The 20,621-nt window shown below is 32.9% G+C and overlaps 1 protein-coding gene across 5 annotated transcripts; it reads right to left on the bottom strand.

The window, feature by feature from the left end:
- Positions 1-735: 735 nt before the first annotated feature.
- Positions 736-20,145, bottom strand: LOC111275370 (tetratricopeptide repeat (TPR)-containing protein). 5 transcript variants are annotated; one of them, XR_016334419.1, is made up of 19 exons: positions 19,699-20,145; positions 19,156-19,261; positions 18,921-19,028; positions 17,477-17,658; positions 15,921-16,116; positions 12,966-13,223; positions 11,168-11,314; positions 9,189-9,267; positions 7,766-7,879; positions 7,508-7,680; positions 6,683-6,801; positions 5,671-5,794; positions 5,489-5,560; positions 5,114-5,240; positions 4,860-4,974; positions 1,795-1,982; positions 1,564-1,676; positions 1,315-1,443; positions 1,077-1,216 (listed from the first exon to the last, which is right to left on the bottom strand). XR_016334419.1 is itself a non-coding variant. In XM_022860716.2 (18 exons), the coding sequence occupies exons 1-18, from the start codon at positions 19,776-19,778 to the stop codon at positions 947-949; spliced, it is 2,571 nt and encodes an 856-aa protein (XP_022716451.2). In that variant the 5' UTR covers positions 19,779-20,145; the 3' UTR covers positions 736-946. The 5 variants fall into 5 exon arrangements, 4 of the variants coding, with proteins under 4 accessions (XP_022716451.2, XP_022716452.2, XP_089612141.1 ...); XM_022860716.2 differs by lacking the exon at positions 1,315-1,443 and having other exon boundaries at positions 736-1,216; XM_022860717.2 differs by lacking the exons at positions 1,315-1,443; positions 11,168-11,314 and having other exon boundaries at positions 831-1,216.
- Between the last annotated feature and the right edge of the window lie 476 nt (positions 20,146-20,621).

The raw sequence follows: 20,621 nt of genomic DNA, 5'->3' as shown, positions 1-20,621 counted from the left end.
TACCAGGCAAAATACCATTTAAAGATTCAACGGGTAAAGTATGAAAAGAATAAAACATTCTCTAATCTCGTTCCTAAATTTCTCTCATTATGCCCAATGAATATTTTAAATTTATGTCCATTTTTATCTCGTTAACATTTAATAAATATTAATAATACTCATTTGTAAAAAAAATAAAAACAATTCTTTATTTTTTTAACTTTTATCTTATATATTTATATTTTTTTTATAAATATATTTTTTTCAAAAAAATATATTAATTTTAATTAATCTAAAATAATAATTTATATTATTTAATAAAAATTTTATTTATTAAATATATATAAATATATATAGTACAAATATAAGATAGATACTACATTACATGTCCTATACCCAACAAAAATTTAAAATTATATACATCCTCGTTAGGGTTGACAACAGATCAAATCGAAACGAATTTTTACTCGTCTCAAATCCGATCCGATTTTATAATAAAAAATCTTGAAACCGAACTCGACCCAACCCGAAATTTTATTAAAATATTATTTTTTAAAATATAAAAAATTATTTTTTAAATATAAATATATAATTATATATAAATAAAAATTAAAAAATAATTTTTAATATAATAACAGATTGAGTCAAGTCAGATTTACCTAAAAACTGAACCCAATTTTTTCTTAATAATATCCCGCCCGAAACTCGAATTCAAAAAAAAAAAAAATCTACTTTATTTGATCGGGTCGAAATCTGTTAGGCTCAGGTTGGGCTGCCAACCCTAATCCTCATTCTCATATCCATAACAAAATACACATTTCCATTCTTGTTCCCATTGGAGATGAGTAAGATTAAGATCCTAAAACCATTTACATATTAATAGATCAAGGTGATTGTTACCCCTGGAGACCTAAAGTTCACATGCAAAAGTACTAAAAGTAGCACAATTTCTGCAGTAAAATAAATATTAATCAAAGGTGCAATGATCTCTCAAGACTTGACGAGCAAGATCCATTGCTCCACATTTTTTATAGATTAAATGCAAATTGAAAGCTGCCTCCCTCCCAAGATCACAATACCCATCTTTCTGATTCTCTAACCCATCCCAATTCTCGTTCGGAAGTTTTGGTATAGGATGATCCTTCTCAACCGTTGCCAACACCTTTTCATAATATGCAACTGCTAGAGACACAAGTCCCACATGATGGCAAGCCCGCGCAATGTTATACAATGCTTCCTGCACAAAATTAGATGTTTCACCATATAACATGAGGCATTTTGCATTTAAAGGTTGAATCAGAATAAATGTGTATAGCATGGAATAGATCAACCAACCCCAAGTCAGATTCAAGTTATGTCAGAATCCTTGGACGTATGCATTTTGATATAAAATCCGCAAACTTACATAGGGCACGTGGAGGGAGAGCACTGCTTCTAGGTATTTAACTTTTACTAATTTTAGCACTTTAGACTCCAAAGTGCAAAAAAAAAAAGGTACAACCAAAAAAAAATGAAAGGACGCATGTGAAGAATGGTAATCGTGAACAGAAAAGAAAGATAAAAAGTATGAGAACAAAACTGAACCTGGCTGCTCTCACAAAGCCGGAGATTGTTGTAGAGGAATGCTAAACCTTGTGCAAGACACTGATGCTTGTTTTGGAGTCTAAACCCAAGAGTTAAGTTGATTAATGCAGTCCCTGTAAGGTAAAACCTATAAATTAATGAAAATGACCATGTTTCACATCAAATAGACATGATAAGATTCAAGTACATAAGCATCGTAGGGATACTACCGAAAGAGAGAAGAAGACGTACCAACACACAAATTAATTAAGGGATTCTCTGGCAACAACTTATAAGCTTCAAGGTATTCTCGAGCAGCATCTTGATGATGACTACCCATGGTAAACTGATGGCCAGAAATAACGATAGATGGTACAGAATTGTGTTTGCTTCGCATAGAACGTAGAAACTTACAATGTCTTGAATAACTTTTTCCTGATCTAAGACAGCAGAAAACCAATAATTAACAACTAGAAGTTGAGGGAAACAAGTATTTAGAAAGACCAATACTTGCCCAGGTCAACACATCAAAGAGTAAGTACCATGAGAAACAGAAAGTAAAATAACATGAGATGCCACAGGATAAACAAATATCATAATCGTGATTAAACATGTGATGCTAAATTGATTAAAAGTGATGACTAGGTATGCTACTAAGCTTCAAAAGGTGGTTCAGGATGGTTTTGATGTCACTTTTACTAGGACTAGGTTTGATCTCACAAAAGTTGAAATCTATGTTGCTTCGAACAGAGTAAAAAAGGTGCATTCAGTTTCTCCCAAGTTTTCCATAGGATATATGTTTGACACTGGTACTTAAACAAAAATAAGGGTTGACCAACATAGGTTGCAATCAGCAATATGCCTAAAACGAAAAAAGTGTAACGTAGAATATTATTATGTATCTTACTTTAAAGATAAAATTTAAGGGATTTTAAAAATCACCGAACATGTAAAAGCCCAAATGTATCATGTTTGCAATTGTGCAAATGTGCTATACTTGTTATAACAGCTGTATAGCTGTAAAACTTTTCCACAATCAGAACCATAAATGATGTTCTCGCTTCTCATAAACAATAATAATTTATTGTTACATTTTGCAGTATTGGGATTCAGTTTAATGTCTTATTTTCATTAACTTTTATTTTTCCAATACTTGGAATTACCTTTTTAAGAAAAAATATATCCTAACATTTGTACGGTAATTTCGTTAAAAGACAAGACAGCTATACAATAAATAACAAAAGGGCACAATTATCAGAGAAGTATAAATAAGAAGTAAACCAAATTACATGATTACTCAAATCATGTAGCATGTTGTACACAATACTAATTTTGCACATAGACCCATAGATGTACCTTGCCTACCAAATTCTTAGCCCATGCAATTGGCATTTAAAAATTAGGATCTCAAGTTAAAATTGTTATACTGTACAATCCCATGAACAATTAAAGTTGCATTAAATTAGAAGTCCAAAAAGCGGACCCAAACCAAAGCACCCAATCAATTCTCTAAAAGCACGACCTATAAAAAGTCAATGACCAAAAACCTGAAGTTGGCCAAAACTGAAAAATAACCTGGAAATGAAGTGTCCCCAACCATAACAACTTAAACCTGAATAATTAGAACCAGATACAACTTAAAAGTTGAACAATCTAACTAGATATCCCAAAAGACCTAATATCAAATCTAAAATAGCCCAACTATACTGATTCTTTTCACTTAATTTCAAATTTTAAAATTAAAATGTAATAGAACTTTTTTCATTTAATTAATAGGTGCCAAAAACTAACTCAACTCAAGCAACCAAGCACAATCTTGACTAATCTTAACAGCAGCTAAAGTTTAAATGCTCTCCAAATAGGTTTATGCACGAGTCACATGAATAAAGAAATCAACACTAAATCATTAAGTCAACATATTAAATAAATAGACACACGACAAACATATAAACTTGCGAATGGAGTTTATAAATTCTACCATTGGTGTATAGTAAATTGATCTTATTTTATCATAAACCCATCAGAGCATATTATATTTTTTATATTATTAAAATATTTGGTTATGATATTATATTGAACTTTTTTTTTTTAAATTACTCTATAATTGATGCTTAATTGCAGAGTTGGCAAAACAAATTAATAAATTAAGTTGTTTAATCATTATTGACAAATGTTATTTCATGTATCTATCACATATTCCAAAGTAAAATTTTAAATCAAGTTCTTTTTGTTTTAATTAATACAGGATATTGACTTAAAATTGGAGAAATATTATTTGATATATGGTATCATTACCTTAAATCAAAACAAAAAGCTTTTTTTCACTAAGGTAACCTTATACACAAGACGACTTGAACACCTGAACTTAACACAACAGACCAAAGATGCCTTGGACCCAGAACAACCTTGAATCAAGATGAGTCAAACTTAAAAAGCCAGACCAAGATGACCCAAACTTGAACCAACTCAAACATTAATGGCCCAATCTTTAAATGAGGTAGACCCAATAATAACTTGAAAATCAGAATCCAAGTATCCAACCCATATGCCCACTTGCCACCTTTAGGTAAAATTTACATATTTAATTATGAATTTAAAATATCTGTTCTGAGAGAATTATATATTTTAATAATTAAGACACAGAATTTATCAAACTGTTTTTCAATAGAAAAACAAGGAGAGCATATTTTCAGCCAAAATAATTAGGAAACTAAGGAACTGTATATGTACTAGGTAGTGCACAGTGAATTAGCTTTATGCGTGTCTGTCATTTTGTTTAAACAAAAGAGGCTACCTAAGTGTTGGTAAACACTTTTAGTTTTTCTCCTCTCTTTTTCCTTGCCATCTTTCATCACATAACGTATGGCTTGCAAGGGAAAACCAAGTGAATAGAGAAAATTTTTAGGGAATAATAAACAGGGGATGCATCAAGGGAAATTGAATATATAAGAAATAATTTTGACCAAAAGACACACCACAAGGGAAATATCCATACACTTCATGAGTTTTATTCATTTAGGCAAGCAGTTTTTCTCTACAATAGCACAACTTTGACACCAGTGGAGTAGTTCACATTGAATAAAAGATTCCATAACTGCCTATAAAGTAATGCAAAAACATCCCCATATATTACAATCCACAATATGCACATACTAGAAATAGAAGTAGAAAAAAAAGTGCTAGCTAAAAAATATTCATCAGAGAAAAACATCAAGTTATTTCATGGTGAAGCTATAGCAAACCAAGAGAAGGAAAGAGCCATTTCATAATAAGAAATCATACAATGGAAAATGGAATAAACATCAAGGAATAAATACCTTGGGATTACTTTGTAATAGCAGTTCCAAGCAGTAATACTGTAAGGATGCTGCTGAACAATGTGTTTTATGCAGTCAAACCCATGCTTGGAATCCATGGTGCTGTATGCCATTTCTGTAGAATTATAATGAACCTTTAGCAATCAAATATCTAATTATATCATTCCTTATTGACAAAGAAAACAAATTCAAAGAAGAAAACAACTAGTGGGCCAAATCAAAAAGAATGAACCAATGGTAAGGTGAGGAATTACGTGCTCCAAGCGATCGAAGCTGCTCCTCCTTCTCAACAGGCAAAATGTTATGACCTGATTTCAATGCAAGTTTGATAATCTCCAATGCCTCATAATACCTTTGTAAAGATTCCAATGCCTTGCACAACTAATGAGCAGAAAGAAGTAAGAACCCTTAGTACATATTAAAAAGGACAAAAAAACTCTAACTGACATCAAAGATCCAAGAAGGGGAAAAAAAAAGGAATATCAGGTAAAATTTTATGATTGAAGTAAGTCCAATTGCAATAATCAACTTGAGAGAGACAAAATCATAAACTTTTACTGAAGTGAAGAAAAAGATTTAAAAATTCAATGATATCAGAGAAAGGTGGAATTGAAACAAAATGCACTAACGTCTATGACTAGGTGTTGATGCTCCTCATCTTTCAGAAGATTACGCAAAGGTGGCTCTTTAACATGTTCTTCCTGCGACAAACAACAAAATATATGTACAAGTAGGTAAGATTAGAATCACATAGTCCTGTCACTTGAAAATTTAAATTCTTAGTTTAATCAAATATACTAATTAGGATTACCTCAGATTCATCATTGGTATCATCACTATGCCAATCAAGTCCTGCAGCAATTGCAGCTGCTTTCTTTTCTTCCTTCAAAGCTGCTTTCTTTTGCAGCAGCTTTCTAGCTCTGGAAGCTTTCAGCCTATTCTTAGAGCATCAATCACAAAACAGTTAATTTATATCCACCGGAGGAAAAAGAAAGAACACATCCACACGAACACCAGATTCCAGAAAAAAGTTATACATCATATTTAGCAGAAGAAAGAAAAAAAAAAGGAAAAACTGTATGACAATAGCTTGATTGATGCTTCAAGAAAATAGAATTATTCAAAAGTCATGTACCAATTGTAGATGAAAATAACAAAGGCAAGTTTTTACTCCAATCTTATATCATAACTATTTAAAATAAGTTCTTTCAAAACGAAGATTATTTTTCATAATTTCGATATTTAGGATAAGGAGTCCCCAGAAAATGACTGCAATCTTACTCAACAGGATAACAAATTAAGGATAATGGATTTTCTGAACTGCCAAGTGGAGAAACATATTTGAGTCAAAGCTTTCCCTTCATGAGAAAAGCCAAAGCTAAGGTCTCTCCACAATACTGCTCCCAAAACTATGGTCCAACAAAATCTACATAAGCAGTAGGGTCTTCTTTCCACCTTTCCTTTTTGTTTCTTTTTCCACATCTTAGCTCTTAGCAAATTACTTGCAGATAAATGAAGATACTATATAAATGAAAGCATACATAAATACTCAGCATGCCAAAATAAATAGGCTATAAACAAATCAAGCATCTCACTGTCAGTTTAGCAAAAGCTCATGTGTCGTGTCTTCCTTTTTTTTTTTTTGTTTTACTTCAATGAACAAACTTTGTCCTCATATTTAGGCTCATTTGATAAATAAGCAAAGACTTTAAGAGATTGCTCAGCTCATACAAAAAAATTGGAGCAAATGAACTCAAAGTCAACTTGGCACTTCAATGAGAAATAGTTAACTCCATGAATTGAGAACACTATTCACTACTCACCTATCTGCTGGAGTTACTATCGGTCTTGACCCACAAAATACACCATCAGGTTGCTGATCATCAACTTTTTTGACTCTTTCAAATAGAACACTCTCTCTTAGCCTTTTCTTCACCTTTATCTGACCAAGAACAGCCAGTAAATGAGACAGTCCAAAGATAGGATTTCTTTGAAAGAAAAAGAAATAGGGATTTAAGTGTTAGATTAAATTTGGTTGGGATACTAAATAAGCTTATTTGGTTCAGTTCGGTTTTCAGTTCACAAGTTGAAAAACTGAAATTACCGAACCAAAATGCATTTTTAATCACTTTTTTATTTTTCATAAGAAAAAAAAAAAAATTTTTTCTAAATTAGTGCAAAATACTAAAAAAAACCATTAAAAGATAAATTTTTAAAAATTTGAAAAACCGATGAACCTAACCGATAAAATTTGGTTTCAGTCAATTTGGCTAGAGATGCTATTTGGTTCGATGCTGTTCATTAACAGCAATTTTTGTTCCAAAACCAAACCAAATCGAACCGTTACGACCCCTATAAAGGATTTATACTAAGGAAGCCAAATGAACACAAACCCTAGAAGATTCAAGTCTGGACTACAAACATGTATAGGCAGTAGATATGTACATGTCTGAGTGAAAAATGCATTGATGCCAGGATAACTTTTAATGGAAACATCAAGTCAAACTAGCTCCTTTGAGATAAATTTTGGTGATTCAGGTCTAAATGCCTTGTGGATCTCCTTATTCCATTTTGGTCAAATTAAGAGAGAGAAAGAGAGAGAGCCTAGAAATAAAAATCTTATGACATTAAAATACTTTTGTTGTTACCTTCAGCCCAAGAGATTCAATATAAAGTGACTCTCGAACCAAAGGGAGAATTGTGTTGACAAATTCCTCAATCATCCCTTTAGCTCTATAAATGTTGCAAAGCTTCAGTTTTATTTTCTCACTGAGCCACCATGGTTTAGATGTCCCAGAATTCTGGTCAATATTGTGTAAATCTACACGCCACAAATTAAAAAAAAAAAGACTGTTATGCATAGCTCTACGTGTATATCAAGGAGGAGAAAAATCATGACTATATACCACAATTTTTGGGAGGAGACAGCAAAGAAATTGCTTCATCTTCTTTAGAGTCTTCAACAAGAAGGGAAGCCAAATTTAAACGAGCATCAACATTGTTCTCTAGTCGTTGCAGAGCTGAGCCATATCCATTATCAGCCATTAAAATGAAAACTTTTGAGAATGGAATTAAGTGCAGATAAGAACTTGCTAGTAAAGAGATGTTCCACTATGCAGCTCACCAAGACTATCATCAGGCTTTATAATGTATAAACATCATTATAAAACACCCCATCAAAAACATACATAAAGTTCCCAAATTAGAAAGGCCATAAACCCAGTTTCCCCAGTTCCAGATTATAATTGTTATGTTCTTAAGCAGAAAGAAAAAGGAAAATTAGAACCTACTGAAACAAAATAACTTTTAATTATTTTATACTCAAAATTCACTTAGTCTACCATGTAATTGATGAAGCAATTATTTATTTAAAAAATATATTTAGGATCAATTGTAACCAATCATCATCCTCAGCATCTCTTATTACTGTTTTCCATATTTTGTCTCAAAGACCTATATAGATAAGGGTTCCTCTGTGCATTTTCTCAACAAGTCAAGAATAAAAACAATATAACCCTTTTGGCCTCTCTCCTGTAGCCCACCATTGCTGAAACATGTATATCTTGCGTTCTTGCATTCTCCATCCACACTCATTCACGTTCAATATTTAACAGGGCCAGACCTCAGTTATTTCTTATGATCTTGCTTTCTCTTAAGTTTTCCATCCACACAAGAAAACCCAGAAATTGGCAAACAGGGACTATAATGCACAATTCAAAATAGTAGACCAAAATAATACTTTTACCTCAATATAACAAAGAATAATAGAAATCACATTGACACTGACAGATTCTATTAGAGATGCATACAGATTTCATAAATCAATAACATATATGAATCCAGCTCTGCAATTAACTCCAGCTTCCCAGCACTCATAGAAGCATCAACTTTTTCATTTAAATATAAAGAAGCCACCAATTTTCCCCCTTTTCTCTTCCTAAATTCTCTGCATTCTTCGTATATTTTTCTTGCTATTTTCTACTATTATTTCAGCTTGGAATCTGACAATTCCTTCCCTAAGCCCTAAGGATCCTACTTCAACCAGACTCATTTATCCTCACAACAATCTATTAATTAGCATCCAAATCAAATTCTCCACACATACAAAATGTACAACTTATGCTCCAGGCAAACATTCCACCAAGCTGAGTGCATCTTGTGCATTAGACAAACTGAATAAAATGGTTCTAACCTAAACTTTTATTTTGACCAGGTACAAATTGGGGGAAAGGACACTCAAACCCAGCTCTTTGAGCGTGGGGAGACATGTACCTATCAGGTGCACATATAGGCTAAATATGCTTTCAAAGAATTATGTGTTAGCATTACCCTTTTGAAGAAACTTGATTGCTTGCATTCTTTCTCCCAAGGATAAGTAACAGTGACCAATTTTGAGATGTAAATGATCCTGTTGAAGGAAATTGTTAAAATACTAATAAGAAAGCAACAGTAAAGTGTTCTAAAAATGAAACAGGTGCATAAAAATATAAAGACAAACATGCTCAGATGAAAGTGAACAAGTGCATACACGTCTATTATAAAACTTAATACCAAAAAGACCACAAGCATGAGAGAAGCAATGTACAGCCTCATCATCATCCATGGAAAAATATTCTTAGGTAAATGAAACTTTTCTTTAACAATTGAGTATCCGAAACACAGAACACTGGGAATCAATTTACCCCCCTGTTATCAAACTAGCATAATTATCCACAAATCAACTGCAAGATGTTTGAAGCAACTCCCAAATTGTAAGGCCTATCTTTTGACAATGTATAGCCCTTATTTACTTAATCTGGTTTGATGTATTTGTTACTAAACCAAAACCCCTTATGATCCAAAAATCACAAATTTCAAGTTGCTAAATCTGAGTTTAAGCTCCAAGAATAAGATCCTCCATCAGAGATTAGTTTTCTATTAACCAGGCTATTCATATAGAAAAAAATCAAAGAAATATGACAGAATTTTCACACTCTTTAAAATCATGCGGAGGTATTAAGTATAGCTACACCTGTAGTTCTCATCAGATTAAAGAAATATAATTGTACGATAGTGTATACCCAAGACTAAACCTTAAAAGTAGCTAACAGGGTAGTTTCTGACTGCTGATACATCTAATATCATTTATATGTGGAGTATTTCTTGTTCCTTGAAGAAAGAAGCTATTTTCTAGAGTTCAAGAACTCTCCATTCTCATAATCTTTTGAGTTCATCAACAATAATTTAGCAAAAATAAAATCAATTTTTTGTCCATTAATTTTGGCAAAGAGAACTAAAAGACACTCATTTGCTACCTAGGAGGTCGTCCTACTCCAAATACAAACACATGTTCTACGTGCATGTAAATAAAAAAAACATGTATGTTCCATGTTATGTACTTATATATCCACACATCCGTAGACAAAGGGTGTCAAACACCAAGAACAACTGAACAGACGCAGCTAAAGATACAGATCCTTGGTTAATGCCACCAAATGCATAGTTCCATCCCTTTCAATCATCAAAGAAGTAGAGAAGAGTGATGGAACACAAAGGTGGGAGCTGGGAACCTAAACACCATACACTCCAATCAATTGCCCACAATCGCATCTACCCCCAGAATTTGCATAACGCATCAGTACAATGCATAATTGTACTGATGCCACCAAATACTTGGTTCCCTGGTTAATGCCACCAAATGCATAGTTCCATCCCTTTCAATCATCAAAGAAGTAGAGAAGAGTGATGGAACACAAAGGTGGGAGCTGGGAACCTAAACACCATACACTCCAATCAATTGCCCACAATCGCATCTACCCCCAGAATTTGCATAACGCATCAGTACAATGCATAATTCAAACAATTCCAACACTGGCAAACTAAGGGCAGCCAGGTCCCAGCCCCCTCATCACTTGCAAAATAAATGCACACAAACATACATTAAATTACACATAATGCATACTTAAGCAATATTAAAACTCATGCACGCATCACTTGGTCACTGCTAAATTTTTTAGAAAAAAAAAAAAAAGAAAGAATAGCCTGTTCTTCCATGTATCATACATGTTTCATGACTATAACAAATATGGAACTCAAATATACCTATATATGCCAAATGAGTGTGATGCATCTAGAAAATAGCATAAATAAATAAATAAATCTAGAGCTATATTAAAGAAATGCAGCAAAACAGAACATAGACATACAATGCAACAAATTTTACTTCTGGAAGAAAGCTACCAAGGGAGAGGGAGAGAGAGAGAGAGAGAGAACAAAAGAATGAACAAATGAATGAAACAGTTGGAAGATAAAGAAAAAATGTGCCTTACATCATCGACTCCATCATCATTCTCCAACATATAGTAATACTTCAATGCAGAGTTAAAATGCCCAAGAGTCATAAATGTGTCCGCAACCTCAGTAATCAAGTCAGCATGATCATGTGCTCTACTGAATTGCAACACACTGAAGAACATCTGGAGATCATTAAGAGTACTCAGTGACAACTAAGGAGTGTGACAGATTGATTTCAAACTTCTAAAATATACATTCAAAATGCATGCCTCCAACACCTCAAGTTGCTATAGGATGGAAAAATACTTAAAAGAGCCATTGTACTTTCTCAATATCCCACATAAGCCTCTATCCTTCTATTGTACCCAATTCAAAGTTCTATTTTTGTTTAATTGAGCCTTTCTGCATGGAAACCGTTAGAATCCTTATCTTTTCCATGTCAAAATCTACATGGCTGTTGGCACATACATAGAAAAATAAAGGCTCTATAGATGCTAATGTGGCATACCATGTAAGTGCCAACTTTACATGAATTTCATATTTTGCCACGATTGGAAAAGATGGCCACGTAGATGCTGACATGGCAGAGATAAAGGACTTTAACAAATTCCATCAAAGTAAAGGCTTAAGTAAACAAAAATAGTACTTTAAGGGCTTTATTGGGTACAATAGAAGACTAATAGGAGCTTATCTAGGAAATTTGGGAAAATATATGTGCTGCTTTAGTACTTTAGCCTCTTTGCAATATCTTTATTGTATGAACAATTGCATAGTAAGAACATTCCAAGACCAACAAAAAAACAACAGACAAGAAAAAGGGTTTAAGAAAGATTACCATGTCAATGATGCTAAATAGTATTCAAATAACAGCAACATAACAATTTCAATTTTATCATGCACTTTTACTCATACAATTAGTTGCCACGAAAGCATTAGAAGCCACGGAAAGGAAATTTAGAGGCCTAAATGAGCTCCCACATACTATATGATAATACCATACATGCTATTGCTTTAAACTTAGAAACAGAACCAAATGCAGCATTCTTGGTTTTCCCAAACCCTCAGATATAAATACCAATTTATTCACTGAAACTTCTTTTATCTTTTTTTTTTTTTTTTTGGCTTTTAGTTTCTATGAGTAATATTCCCAGACATATTCCCATTTATTCACAAGCAAATTCTTTTAATTAATACAGTTCAGTCTTTAGAAAAATATTTACAAATTCCAGAGCTTAAGAACAATTTTGAACACAAGAAAAATAAAACCACTTCATGATTATAATTTTTATGCAACCTTGTAGTCTGATTTACTTTATTATCCCATTGACAATAGCAGGAAGTTAAAAAACATATAAAATGAATTTCCAAATAAAAAATAAAAGCTCCATGCAGCAAGAACTGAAAATCTAACACCAATGAAGTGAGTTTGGTTTGAAATATTGAAGATTACCTTTGCACATTCTATCACAAGATATCAAATTCTAATAGAATGGGACATCTAGACATCTTTGAAATTTGGCTTATATATATAAAAAAAAAGACCATGTATTTGATTAAATTTGTGAGCCCCTATCATTTTATTGCAATCAATTGAGCCCCTAACCAATTATTTAGGCTCAATTGAGCCCTTATTTGAATGGAAACATTAACGCCATTCTGGTTTGCTATATTTTGAGATTTTTTCAAATATTTCATATTATGGGTGCCATAGAGCATAAATAAGCAAGAAGAATATACCCATGAAACATACAAAATGTAAACAAATTTTATTGGGCAACCTCCAGAAAAGAGAACATTAAAGTAACCATGGACATAAGATAAAAATGTGCATACCTTGGCCTTCTCTGCATCTCCCAGGTGAATGTGGCAGATTCCTGCTTTAGTTTTCAAGTTGACAGGCAGTTCTTTTCCCAAATAGTATGTAACTTGGGCTTGCTCAATTTGCTGAAGAGCCCTTTCATATGCATTATTTTGCATCAACATAGCAACAAGAAGATCAATCACACTCAAATCAGCTTCCTCTGGATGACCCTCAAGATAGTCCCCCAAAATAGCAACAGATCGTTCAATCTGACCACACTTTTGGTATAACTGAGACAGAATAAATCAACAAAATTAAACATCTCTAGATAAAGGGAACCACTCAGCCAACAGATTCTGTGAGATCTGAGAAGGTTGGAAATTGAATGAGATATATGCAGCCTATTCCAGACAATGAGACAAATTCTGTTGGGTTTATTTTTTTGGGTTATCGCATATTGCTTGTCTCCGCAATTCACATTAAGTGAAAGAACTAAACTTATATACAAGAATCAAGAAAAGAAAAAATAAATAACAGCCATGGAACGCACATCCAGCATTTCATAGAGACAGGAATTATGTGGTGGCAAATGCTTTGTAAAATTTTCTCAATTTGGTTAATCAAATTAAATGGCAGTTCATGCCCACGGATAATCATAATTTTCAGCATATTTAGAGAGTTTTTTTTTTTTTTCATTTGGAGTGTGTTCAGGATATTTCATGATAAAGCCAGTGATACCATAAAAAACTTTGTGGTTGATCCAAACCAAATCCCATGTAGTTTTTAATGGTCAGGATCACATTTGGAAAGCTTTCACCTATCTAGAAACCATATAGAATCTACGCACGATATGTTAGAGGGAATATTAGCAATTTTTGGCTTCTCCTATGCATGATTTAGACTAAATCACCCATTATCCAAGCATAGAAATTTATTAATTAAGCAATATTGACAAAAAAACAAGAATACCACAGTTTCTTGTTTTTTCTTAAAGCAATGTATTCACGTTAACACTTAAGAGGCTTAATAGAAATTTCCACGGGAGTTTCAATTTACCATTGGGCCAAAGTTTAGATTTAGGGAGTTTTAAAACCCTACCTCCCTCTCGCTCTCTTTCTCTCTCCTTGATTTAAAACAAGGATGGGAGAATGAAACAGAGAATAGAGGGAAAAACAAAGAGAAACGAAAGACATAGAGGAATTTAGGAGACAGACAGAAGAGCTTTGGCAAAGGAACATATAGAACTGACTTCACTTATTAATCAAAATCTCAATAATATAAGAGCCAAACATACAAAAAACTGAAACAAGGTAAGTACTTTTAAGTTACACCCTAAACCTTAATATAAATATGAAATACTAAATATTACCTTGAATGCCCTAATCCTAAATACTAAAACTTTTAGAACTGAACCCATAAAGTATAACAAATTAACAAAAAACCTAAATAGTTAAGCCTTCAATAAGCTTCATTTTATTCCATATCACTCCTTGTTTAATTTATAACTACTCGTTAAAACATATATTTTCAACAAATGAAAACTATTAGTTAATGGTTTACTGTGGCATGGATGCCAAGTCCCTCTCCTTGTCCCTCTTCTCCAGTACCCGCTTTCTATTTTTACTTTGTACAGTAACTGCAAACCCTAGATTCACTTATTTTCTTAAAATTAGCCCACCAAAGACACATAAACAGGTTAGTCTATGTAAGTAATTACCATATAACAAGGGCTTTTTTACAAGTATCCCTCCAATTTATAAACAGAATAAAGCACTTTACATGCCCAACAAACTTGAACATGCATCTTCTTAGCTGCAGTAACACAGCATTTTCCTTTTTTACTGTTTTTTTCTTCTTTTTTTTTCCTCTTCATGGCTTTGCAAAAGAAAGCCATTTAGTTACTGCATCCTACCATGTCAAGCCCCTACAAAACTCAGTATCTCTTTTCATCTTCTATCTGTATGCTCAAGAATTAAAGATCTGAAGCCAATATTTCCTAAAATTGGACCATACCCCCCAAATCACCCTCCCAAAAATCTGGGATTTTGCTTTCCCAATTTTGCTTATAAATACACGCATGTGATCAAAGGATGAAGGATTATATCGAAGACGAGAACTACTAGATAAGTACCAAAATTTTAAACTTCACAGCCCCTTTCAGCTGCCTAAAACTGTTGTACAATCCTTTTCAAGGCCAAAACCAAAACACTCTCCATTGCTTGCAATTACCATTAGTGCCACCACAACTGTTGGAATCAACTGACTAGAAAAGAACATGGAGAGGAAACAGATCCAACAATTTTTCAGATCTAAATAGACCAAAAATGTGGGGGAGTCTTAAGGGATTTGAAGGTTGTTTGGGAGTTATTCAGATGGGTTTAGAGAGAATGATGGCCAAAGGAGAGAAAGGGTAGTAATGGAGTAGCTATAGCAACATATAGCTTTAACTGCAATCAAAATAGTAAGAAGAGAAGGATTGGGTGAAAGAGATATTTTGAGCACCAGGGAAAGAAAATAAGAAAAAAATAAAAAACAAAAAGAAAGGTCTCATTCTACACTAACAGAGGAGCAGCCGCAATTAAAAAAACCGATAAATCAATTTTAATTTAGATTAATTTATATATCCAAATGAAAGCAAACTCAAATGATGAAAAACAATCTCTTATATTGCTGTAGCAAATTAAGAGAAAGAAAATCGATAATATGATGCTACGCAGATTACTAGATTAGTAATTTTGCGATTCTCAAATTCCATCAGTTATTTGCTTTTGTTTAGAAAACAATATATTTCCCTTTGATAGCACATAAAGGTAGAATCAACCATATGTTCCTGGTTATGCTGCCAACCAGCCAGCCAGCCACTGCATAGTACAGCTCCAAAATACTAGTACTATAATGAAAAGCATGAACATATCACTACAAAGTTAAGACAGGAAGCAAAGGACACCAACAAAAATTTATTAAAGGAGAAGCAAATCAACGTTCACCTTAGCCCCACTTTTCAATGCTTCAACATTCTCAGGAGAAATTTGTTGAATTTGTTCATATGACTCAGCTGCTTTCTGATTATCACCAAGCTCAACATAAAGTGATGCTTGAAGACATCTTAAACCAATATCTGCAGGGTCTGCTATTATTGCTTTAGAAAGGCAATAGCAGGTCTGACTAACATTCTGTTGCTCTCTGCATCAGATAAATGTTAATGGATCATATTAAATCCATCATCATTTAAATTAAATCAAGGATAAAGCAGCAACTAATATAAATTTATATATGCAGCAAATTCTCATCTTGCTTCGACCTGCTAAACATCTAATTTAATACATGATATGGTGTAAAGCTCTAATGCATATAAAGTAATAGTGCTGCAAGTCCTTCAGGCAATTTTGGAGAACAAGTAGGAGAACTATTTTACATAAAACAAAATTTAACATAATTAAATTATGATTGGCCATCATTCTTGTTTATACCAATTCCCTGAAATACGTCTGAATACTGTGGGGACTATTCTTTTTTACTTGTGATGTATATCATATAATTGATATAGTTTAATCCTTTTTCAATAAATGATTTAATTCTTTTCAGTCTTCACCCCAAAAGCTTTTGCATATCAATGCTTATTTGATTAGAAATAATATAATTATTACTTTCTAAATACACAGTATTAGGTTGCCACTACAATACTCTCTCCTGCGTGACATTCAGTTGATGTGATATTGACTATTGAACCAGTCGAAAATTAGAACTTTACAAAGAACATGAGTGGAATCCCCCTAACTCAGAACAGGAATTGGTAGATTCACACAGCAAGCCTTTGAAAATATCTATCTATAAAGGCTTCACCAACACCGCATAGGAAGGTTTTCAGAGATTTAACTTTGTGGCACAAATGGACATACACTGACAGGTTAAGGCACCTCAAGAATGCTCACGAAGGCTCCTCCCCGTCAAAGCAGCCTAAGATACCTGAAGGAGTTACATCCTTCTCTACCCATTTATTAAGAAGAAACAAAGGGCAGTCATGTTCCTTGAAACATGTTGCGTAGCATCATATCATTCAAAACGGTCCTTCAAAACCCACTAGTGGCATACCATTCACCATTTCCCAACTACCCTTTCCCCAAATCTATCCTCCCCCATCAATACAATCTTTAATAAACAAGATAAACAGAAGAACAAGGAAAACAAGGAGAAAAGGCTTCTTTTTACCCTGCAAGTGGACCCATGAAAAAAGGATGGTGGACTCAGTTCTGGTGTAAAACCTCTATCTTGAACTGACATAAACCGTGCTTAGCCTACTTGATGCAACCATGCATATTTTATTCCAATGAGACATTGAGATAAGAATGAATAACTCAATGGCTAATAAGAGACCGGTAAGTAAGATATGGAGAATTAACTAAGAGATATGATAAAAGTTTTCTAATTCATCTCCATCAAGTGTTCAATAAACTATGGTAACAATCATAAAGAAGTGAAAGAAATGTTATTTCATTGGATCAAGCAGCAAAGAGTGATAAAATGAAAAATGTAAGAAACGTACAAGGACCAGGTAAAAAGCAGTTTCCACAGATCAGGATCTTTTGGCTTAAGAAGTCCTGCTAGCATGTAGAACTGAAAAGCTCTTTTATTATCACCAAGAGCTTTATGAGCAAGTCCAAGCATATGATATAAATGAGGAAAATTTGGTGCAAGCCTAACAACTTCATTCAAAACAGATATGGCCTACAACAAAAAAAATTGGGAACGAATCAGTAGGGAAGAATAAATAGAACCATAAACTTAAAGAAAAGCTTGCTAACTGAATCAAATCCATCTAACAATTACCATACCATGAAACCAACCCCTAATATAAGGTGAAGTACTTGCACTTTTAACAAGTAAACAGAATACCATCTTGCAAAGTTCAATCAACACTGATTGGGATCAACAGTGATTGGGCTAGACAAAATGGAAAATGCCAAATATACCAAGTGACAACTTAGAACCCAAAGCCACTATCAAGACAAGCATGATACAACATGCAGGAAGTGTGTGAATTAAAAGAGAGGAAGAGAGGATTAAGGGGAAACAAAAGTGTAGAAAGAATACAAATGCAGTATATAAAAGGACAATCCAGCAGCTCTTGATCAAAGCTGATGGTTATGTTAGTTCCAGTGAAAATCACTAAAACTGTGAAGAGAGATGCTGGGTAAAAAGAAAGATAGATTCCCTGGTGACACTCTGAATATCTACTAATAGGAAAGTTGTGCAAATGCATATTAAAAATGTGACAGTATTCATCGTGATTGTTTCCTGGTGCGCAGACATTTGCATCTAATAGAAGTAATGAGATCCAACAATCTTAGATCTCAAACACACAATAGAGCCTACTTACAAAGCATTAAGTACAGTGTAGCCAAAAGCAGAAGTCACAGCATATCCTAAGGCCATAAAAGTAATGAAGATAGTGCGATTAGTGGAAAAAGTAGAAGCTAAACGACTATTTTTTTCCTTTTCTTTTCAAAATCAGTAAATAAAATTCACCAACATGAAAAAGAAGTCTTCAGTAATTTTATATATATATAAAGTGCTTTTGATATCTGCAGGAATTTCCTTGAGATTAACGGCTGCAGATGTCAAATGCCATCCAAAATAAAGACCATAAACTGAGATGATGTTAAATTAGGTAACAAGAAAAAACTATAATTCTGCAACTAGATAACAAAGTTTTAATAAACACAAAAGGTGACAGTATTAAAGATATGTATAAGTTTAGGCAAACTACACACATCAGCTATACATACTTCCTAAAGCAAGTAGAAATATTAGTGAGAATGACATGTCAAAATACAAGAATGTTGAGTTATCATTGTCACAAGCCAGCATAAACTAATAAATAGGTAAAATATCACATTCAACAGTGAGTGTTTGGGAGCACATGATTCTTGTTTAACCATCAAGAACACAATGCAGCAACAGCTGTATTTATCAATTAAACATCGTACCTCTTTGAAACGGCCATTTCCATAGTGAAGTGTAGCATCTCCAACCATGCTCTTAATTATGGGGCTCAGTTTATTCTTGGATCCCATTCGCCTGCCCCGTTTCTTAGGCTGCATTTGCAAATAACAAATAAGGAATGCAACAGAAATTAGACAAGCCATCCAAAACAATCATAATTATGAGTTTAGCAGCTAAAACAAAGCAAGAAAGGAATATAAGTATTTAGAAATATTAAACCTTGCTTGATTTTCTCCGACTACCATAGTTCATGGCTTGCATTATTTCATCCATAATTCCTTCGGAAATATCCTCATTCCTAGCTTTTTTTGATGACCCCTCACCACTGTTAAAACAAATTCGAAATCAATAAAACCCAAAAGAAAACCTAAAAGAATTACCCAGCTTTTTTTTCCTTTTCTGTTCAAAGGAATCCAATCAGAGAATATACAGGCCAGTGCAACAATTCTAGCCCATTTATCAGAAAAATTAAAAGCGGAATTTTCCTAGACCTGGCAATATAAAACACGACACATTCATACAACACAACACACATGGATAAGATATTGAAAATAAAAAAATAAAAAAAGGAATGTGACACAGTTTAAAATTTTAATAATAATTATATACAGATTTAACAAAACAAAAAAATATATTTCATGTTTTTGTGTAACAATGATACATAAATTGTGTGACATGTAATTTTCATATAAAACAATATATAATACACGAATTTCAATATTTTACACATTTGACTATACAAATCATGAGATCTAAATTTACCGGTGCATGTCGACGAGTGCTTTGCGCTTCTTCTCAGCCAGAGCTTCATAGTCAAGAGCAAGGTTGTTGGGACTCGACATTGTAATTGGGCCAAAACAATGAGTGGTTTAAACAAAAGCTTTCCTTCTTCAATTTGAACTATATGGAGGAACTCGAGGAACAAGGAAAGAGAAGCAAAGCCAAGCGTTCGAGGAGTTTTCCTCGCACCACACCTCCGATTAGGGGCCAATCCCCACTGGCATAAAGGGGTCCAATGGCCTTTCTGCGCCGCAGCCAACTTCGATTTCTTCTTTTGTAACCTTGAGATGAAGAAGGAGCACAATATTTGTGAGGGAGAAACAAAACAAAGAGGGAAAGTCCTTGGAGTAGGGACGGGAGATAGAGAAAAATATATAAAAAGCGAGAATGGGATTTGTCTGGTAAGGGGTTTCTTACAAGAAGTTGTTTGGGAGGGTAATCTAAAATATATATATATATATATAACAACGTACTAAAATAAATTTGACACAAAAATGTTTATGTGATAATTCTCTTAAATAACATATAGTATAATTTTTTAAAAGAATAATATAATTTTTGTAATTATAAATTAAATAATTAAATATATTTAATATATATTATATAACAATATACATAAACAAATTTATCACATAAAAATTTACGTGAACAATTCTCTTAAATAATACATAAGATAATTTTTTAATAAAATAAAATAATTTTTTAATTATAAATTAGATAATTTTAAATTTATTCAAATATCAAAATTATTCAAATTATAATTGAAAATCAAATTAATTTAAAGATATATTTTTTAAATTAAAAATATAAAATATGGATTTTATTTTTTGAATAAATAATTTTAGTTGTTTACGATATAACTTTATTTTAAAAATTCAAAAAAATTTCATTCTAAATTTTTAAAT

This window comes from Durio zibethinus, chromosome 26, assembly GCF_047325235.1.
Source record: "Durio zibethinus cultivar Kanyao isolate XHJ-2024 chromosome 26, ASM4732523v1, whole genome shotgun sequence".
In the NCBI taxonomy this organism is placed as follows: Eukaryota; Viridiplantae; Streptophyta; class Magnoliopsida; order Malvales; family Malvaceae; genus Durio; species Durio zibethinus.
Note: the sequence above shows the minus strand (reverse complement) of the source record. Positions and strands in the feature narration are given on the sequence as shown.

Coding starts and splice junctions, on each gene's coding strand:
- LOC111275370 (XM_022860716.2), bottom strand. CDS start 19,778: ATGTCGAGTCCCAACAACCTTGCTCTTGACTATGAAGCTCTGGCTGAG. Junction 17,659..18,920: donor GAAATGGCCGTTTCAAAGAG/GTACGATGTTTA, acceptor TTTTTGTTGTAG/GCCATATCTGTTTTGAATGA. Junction 5,561..5,670: donor ATACCAATGATGAATCTGAG/GTAATCCTAATT, acceptor TGTTTGTCGCAG/GAAGAACATGTTAAAGAGCC.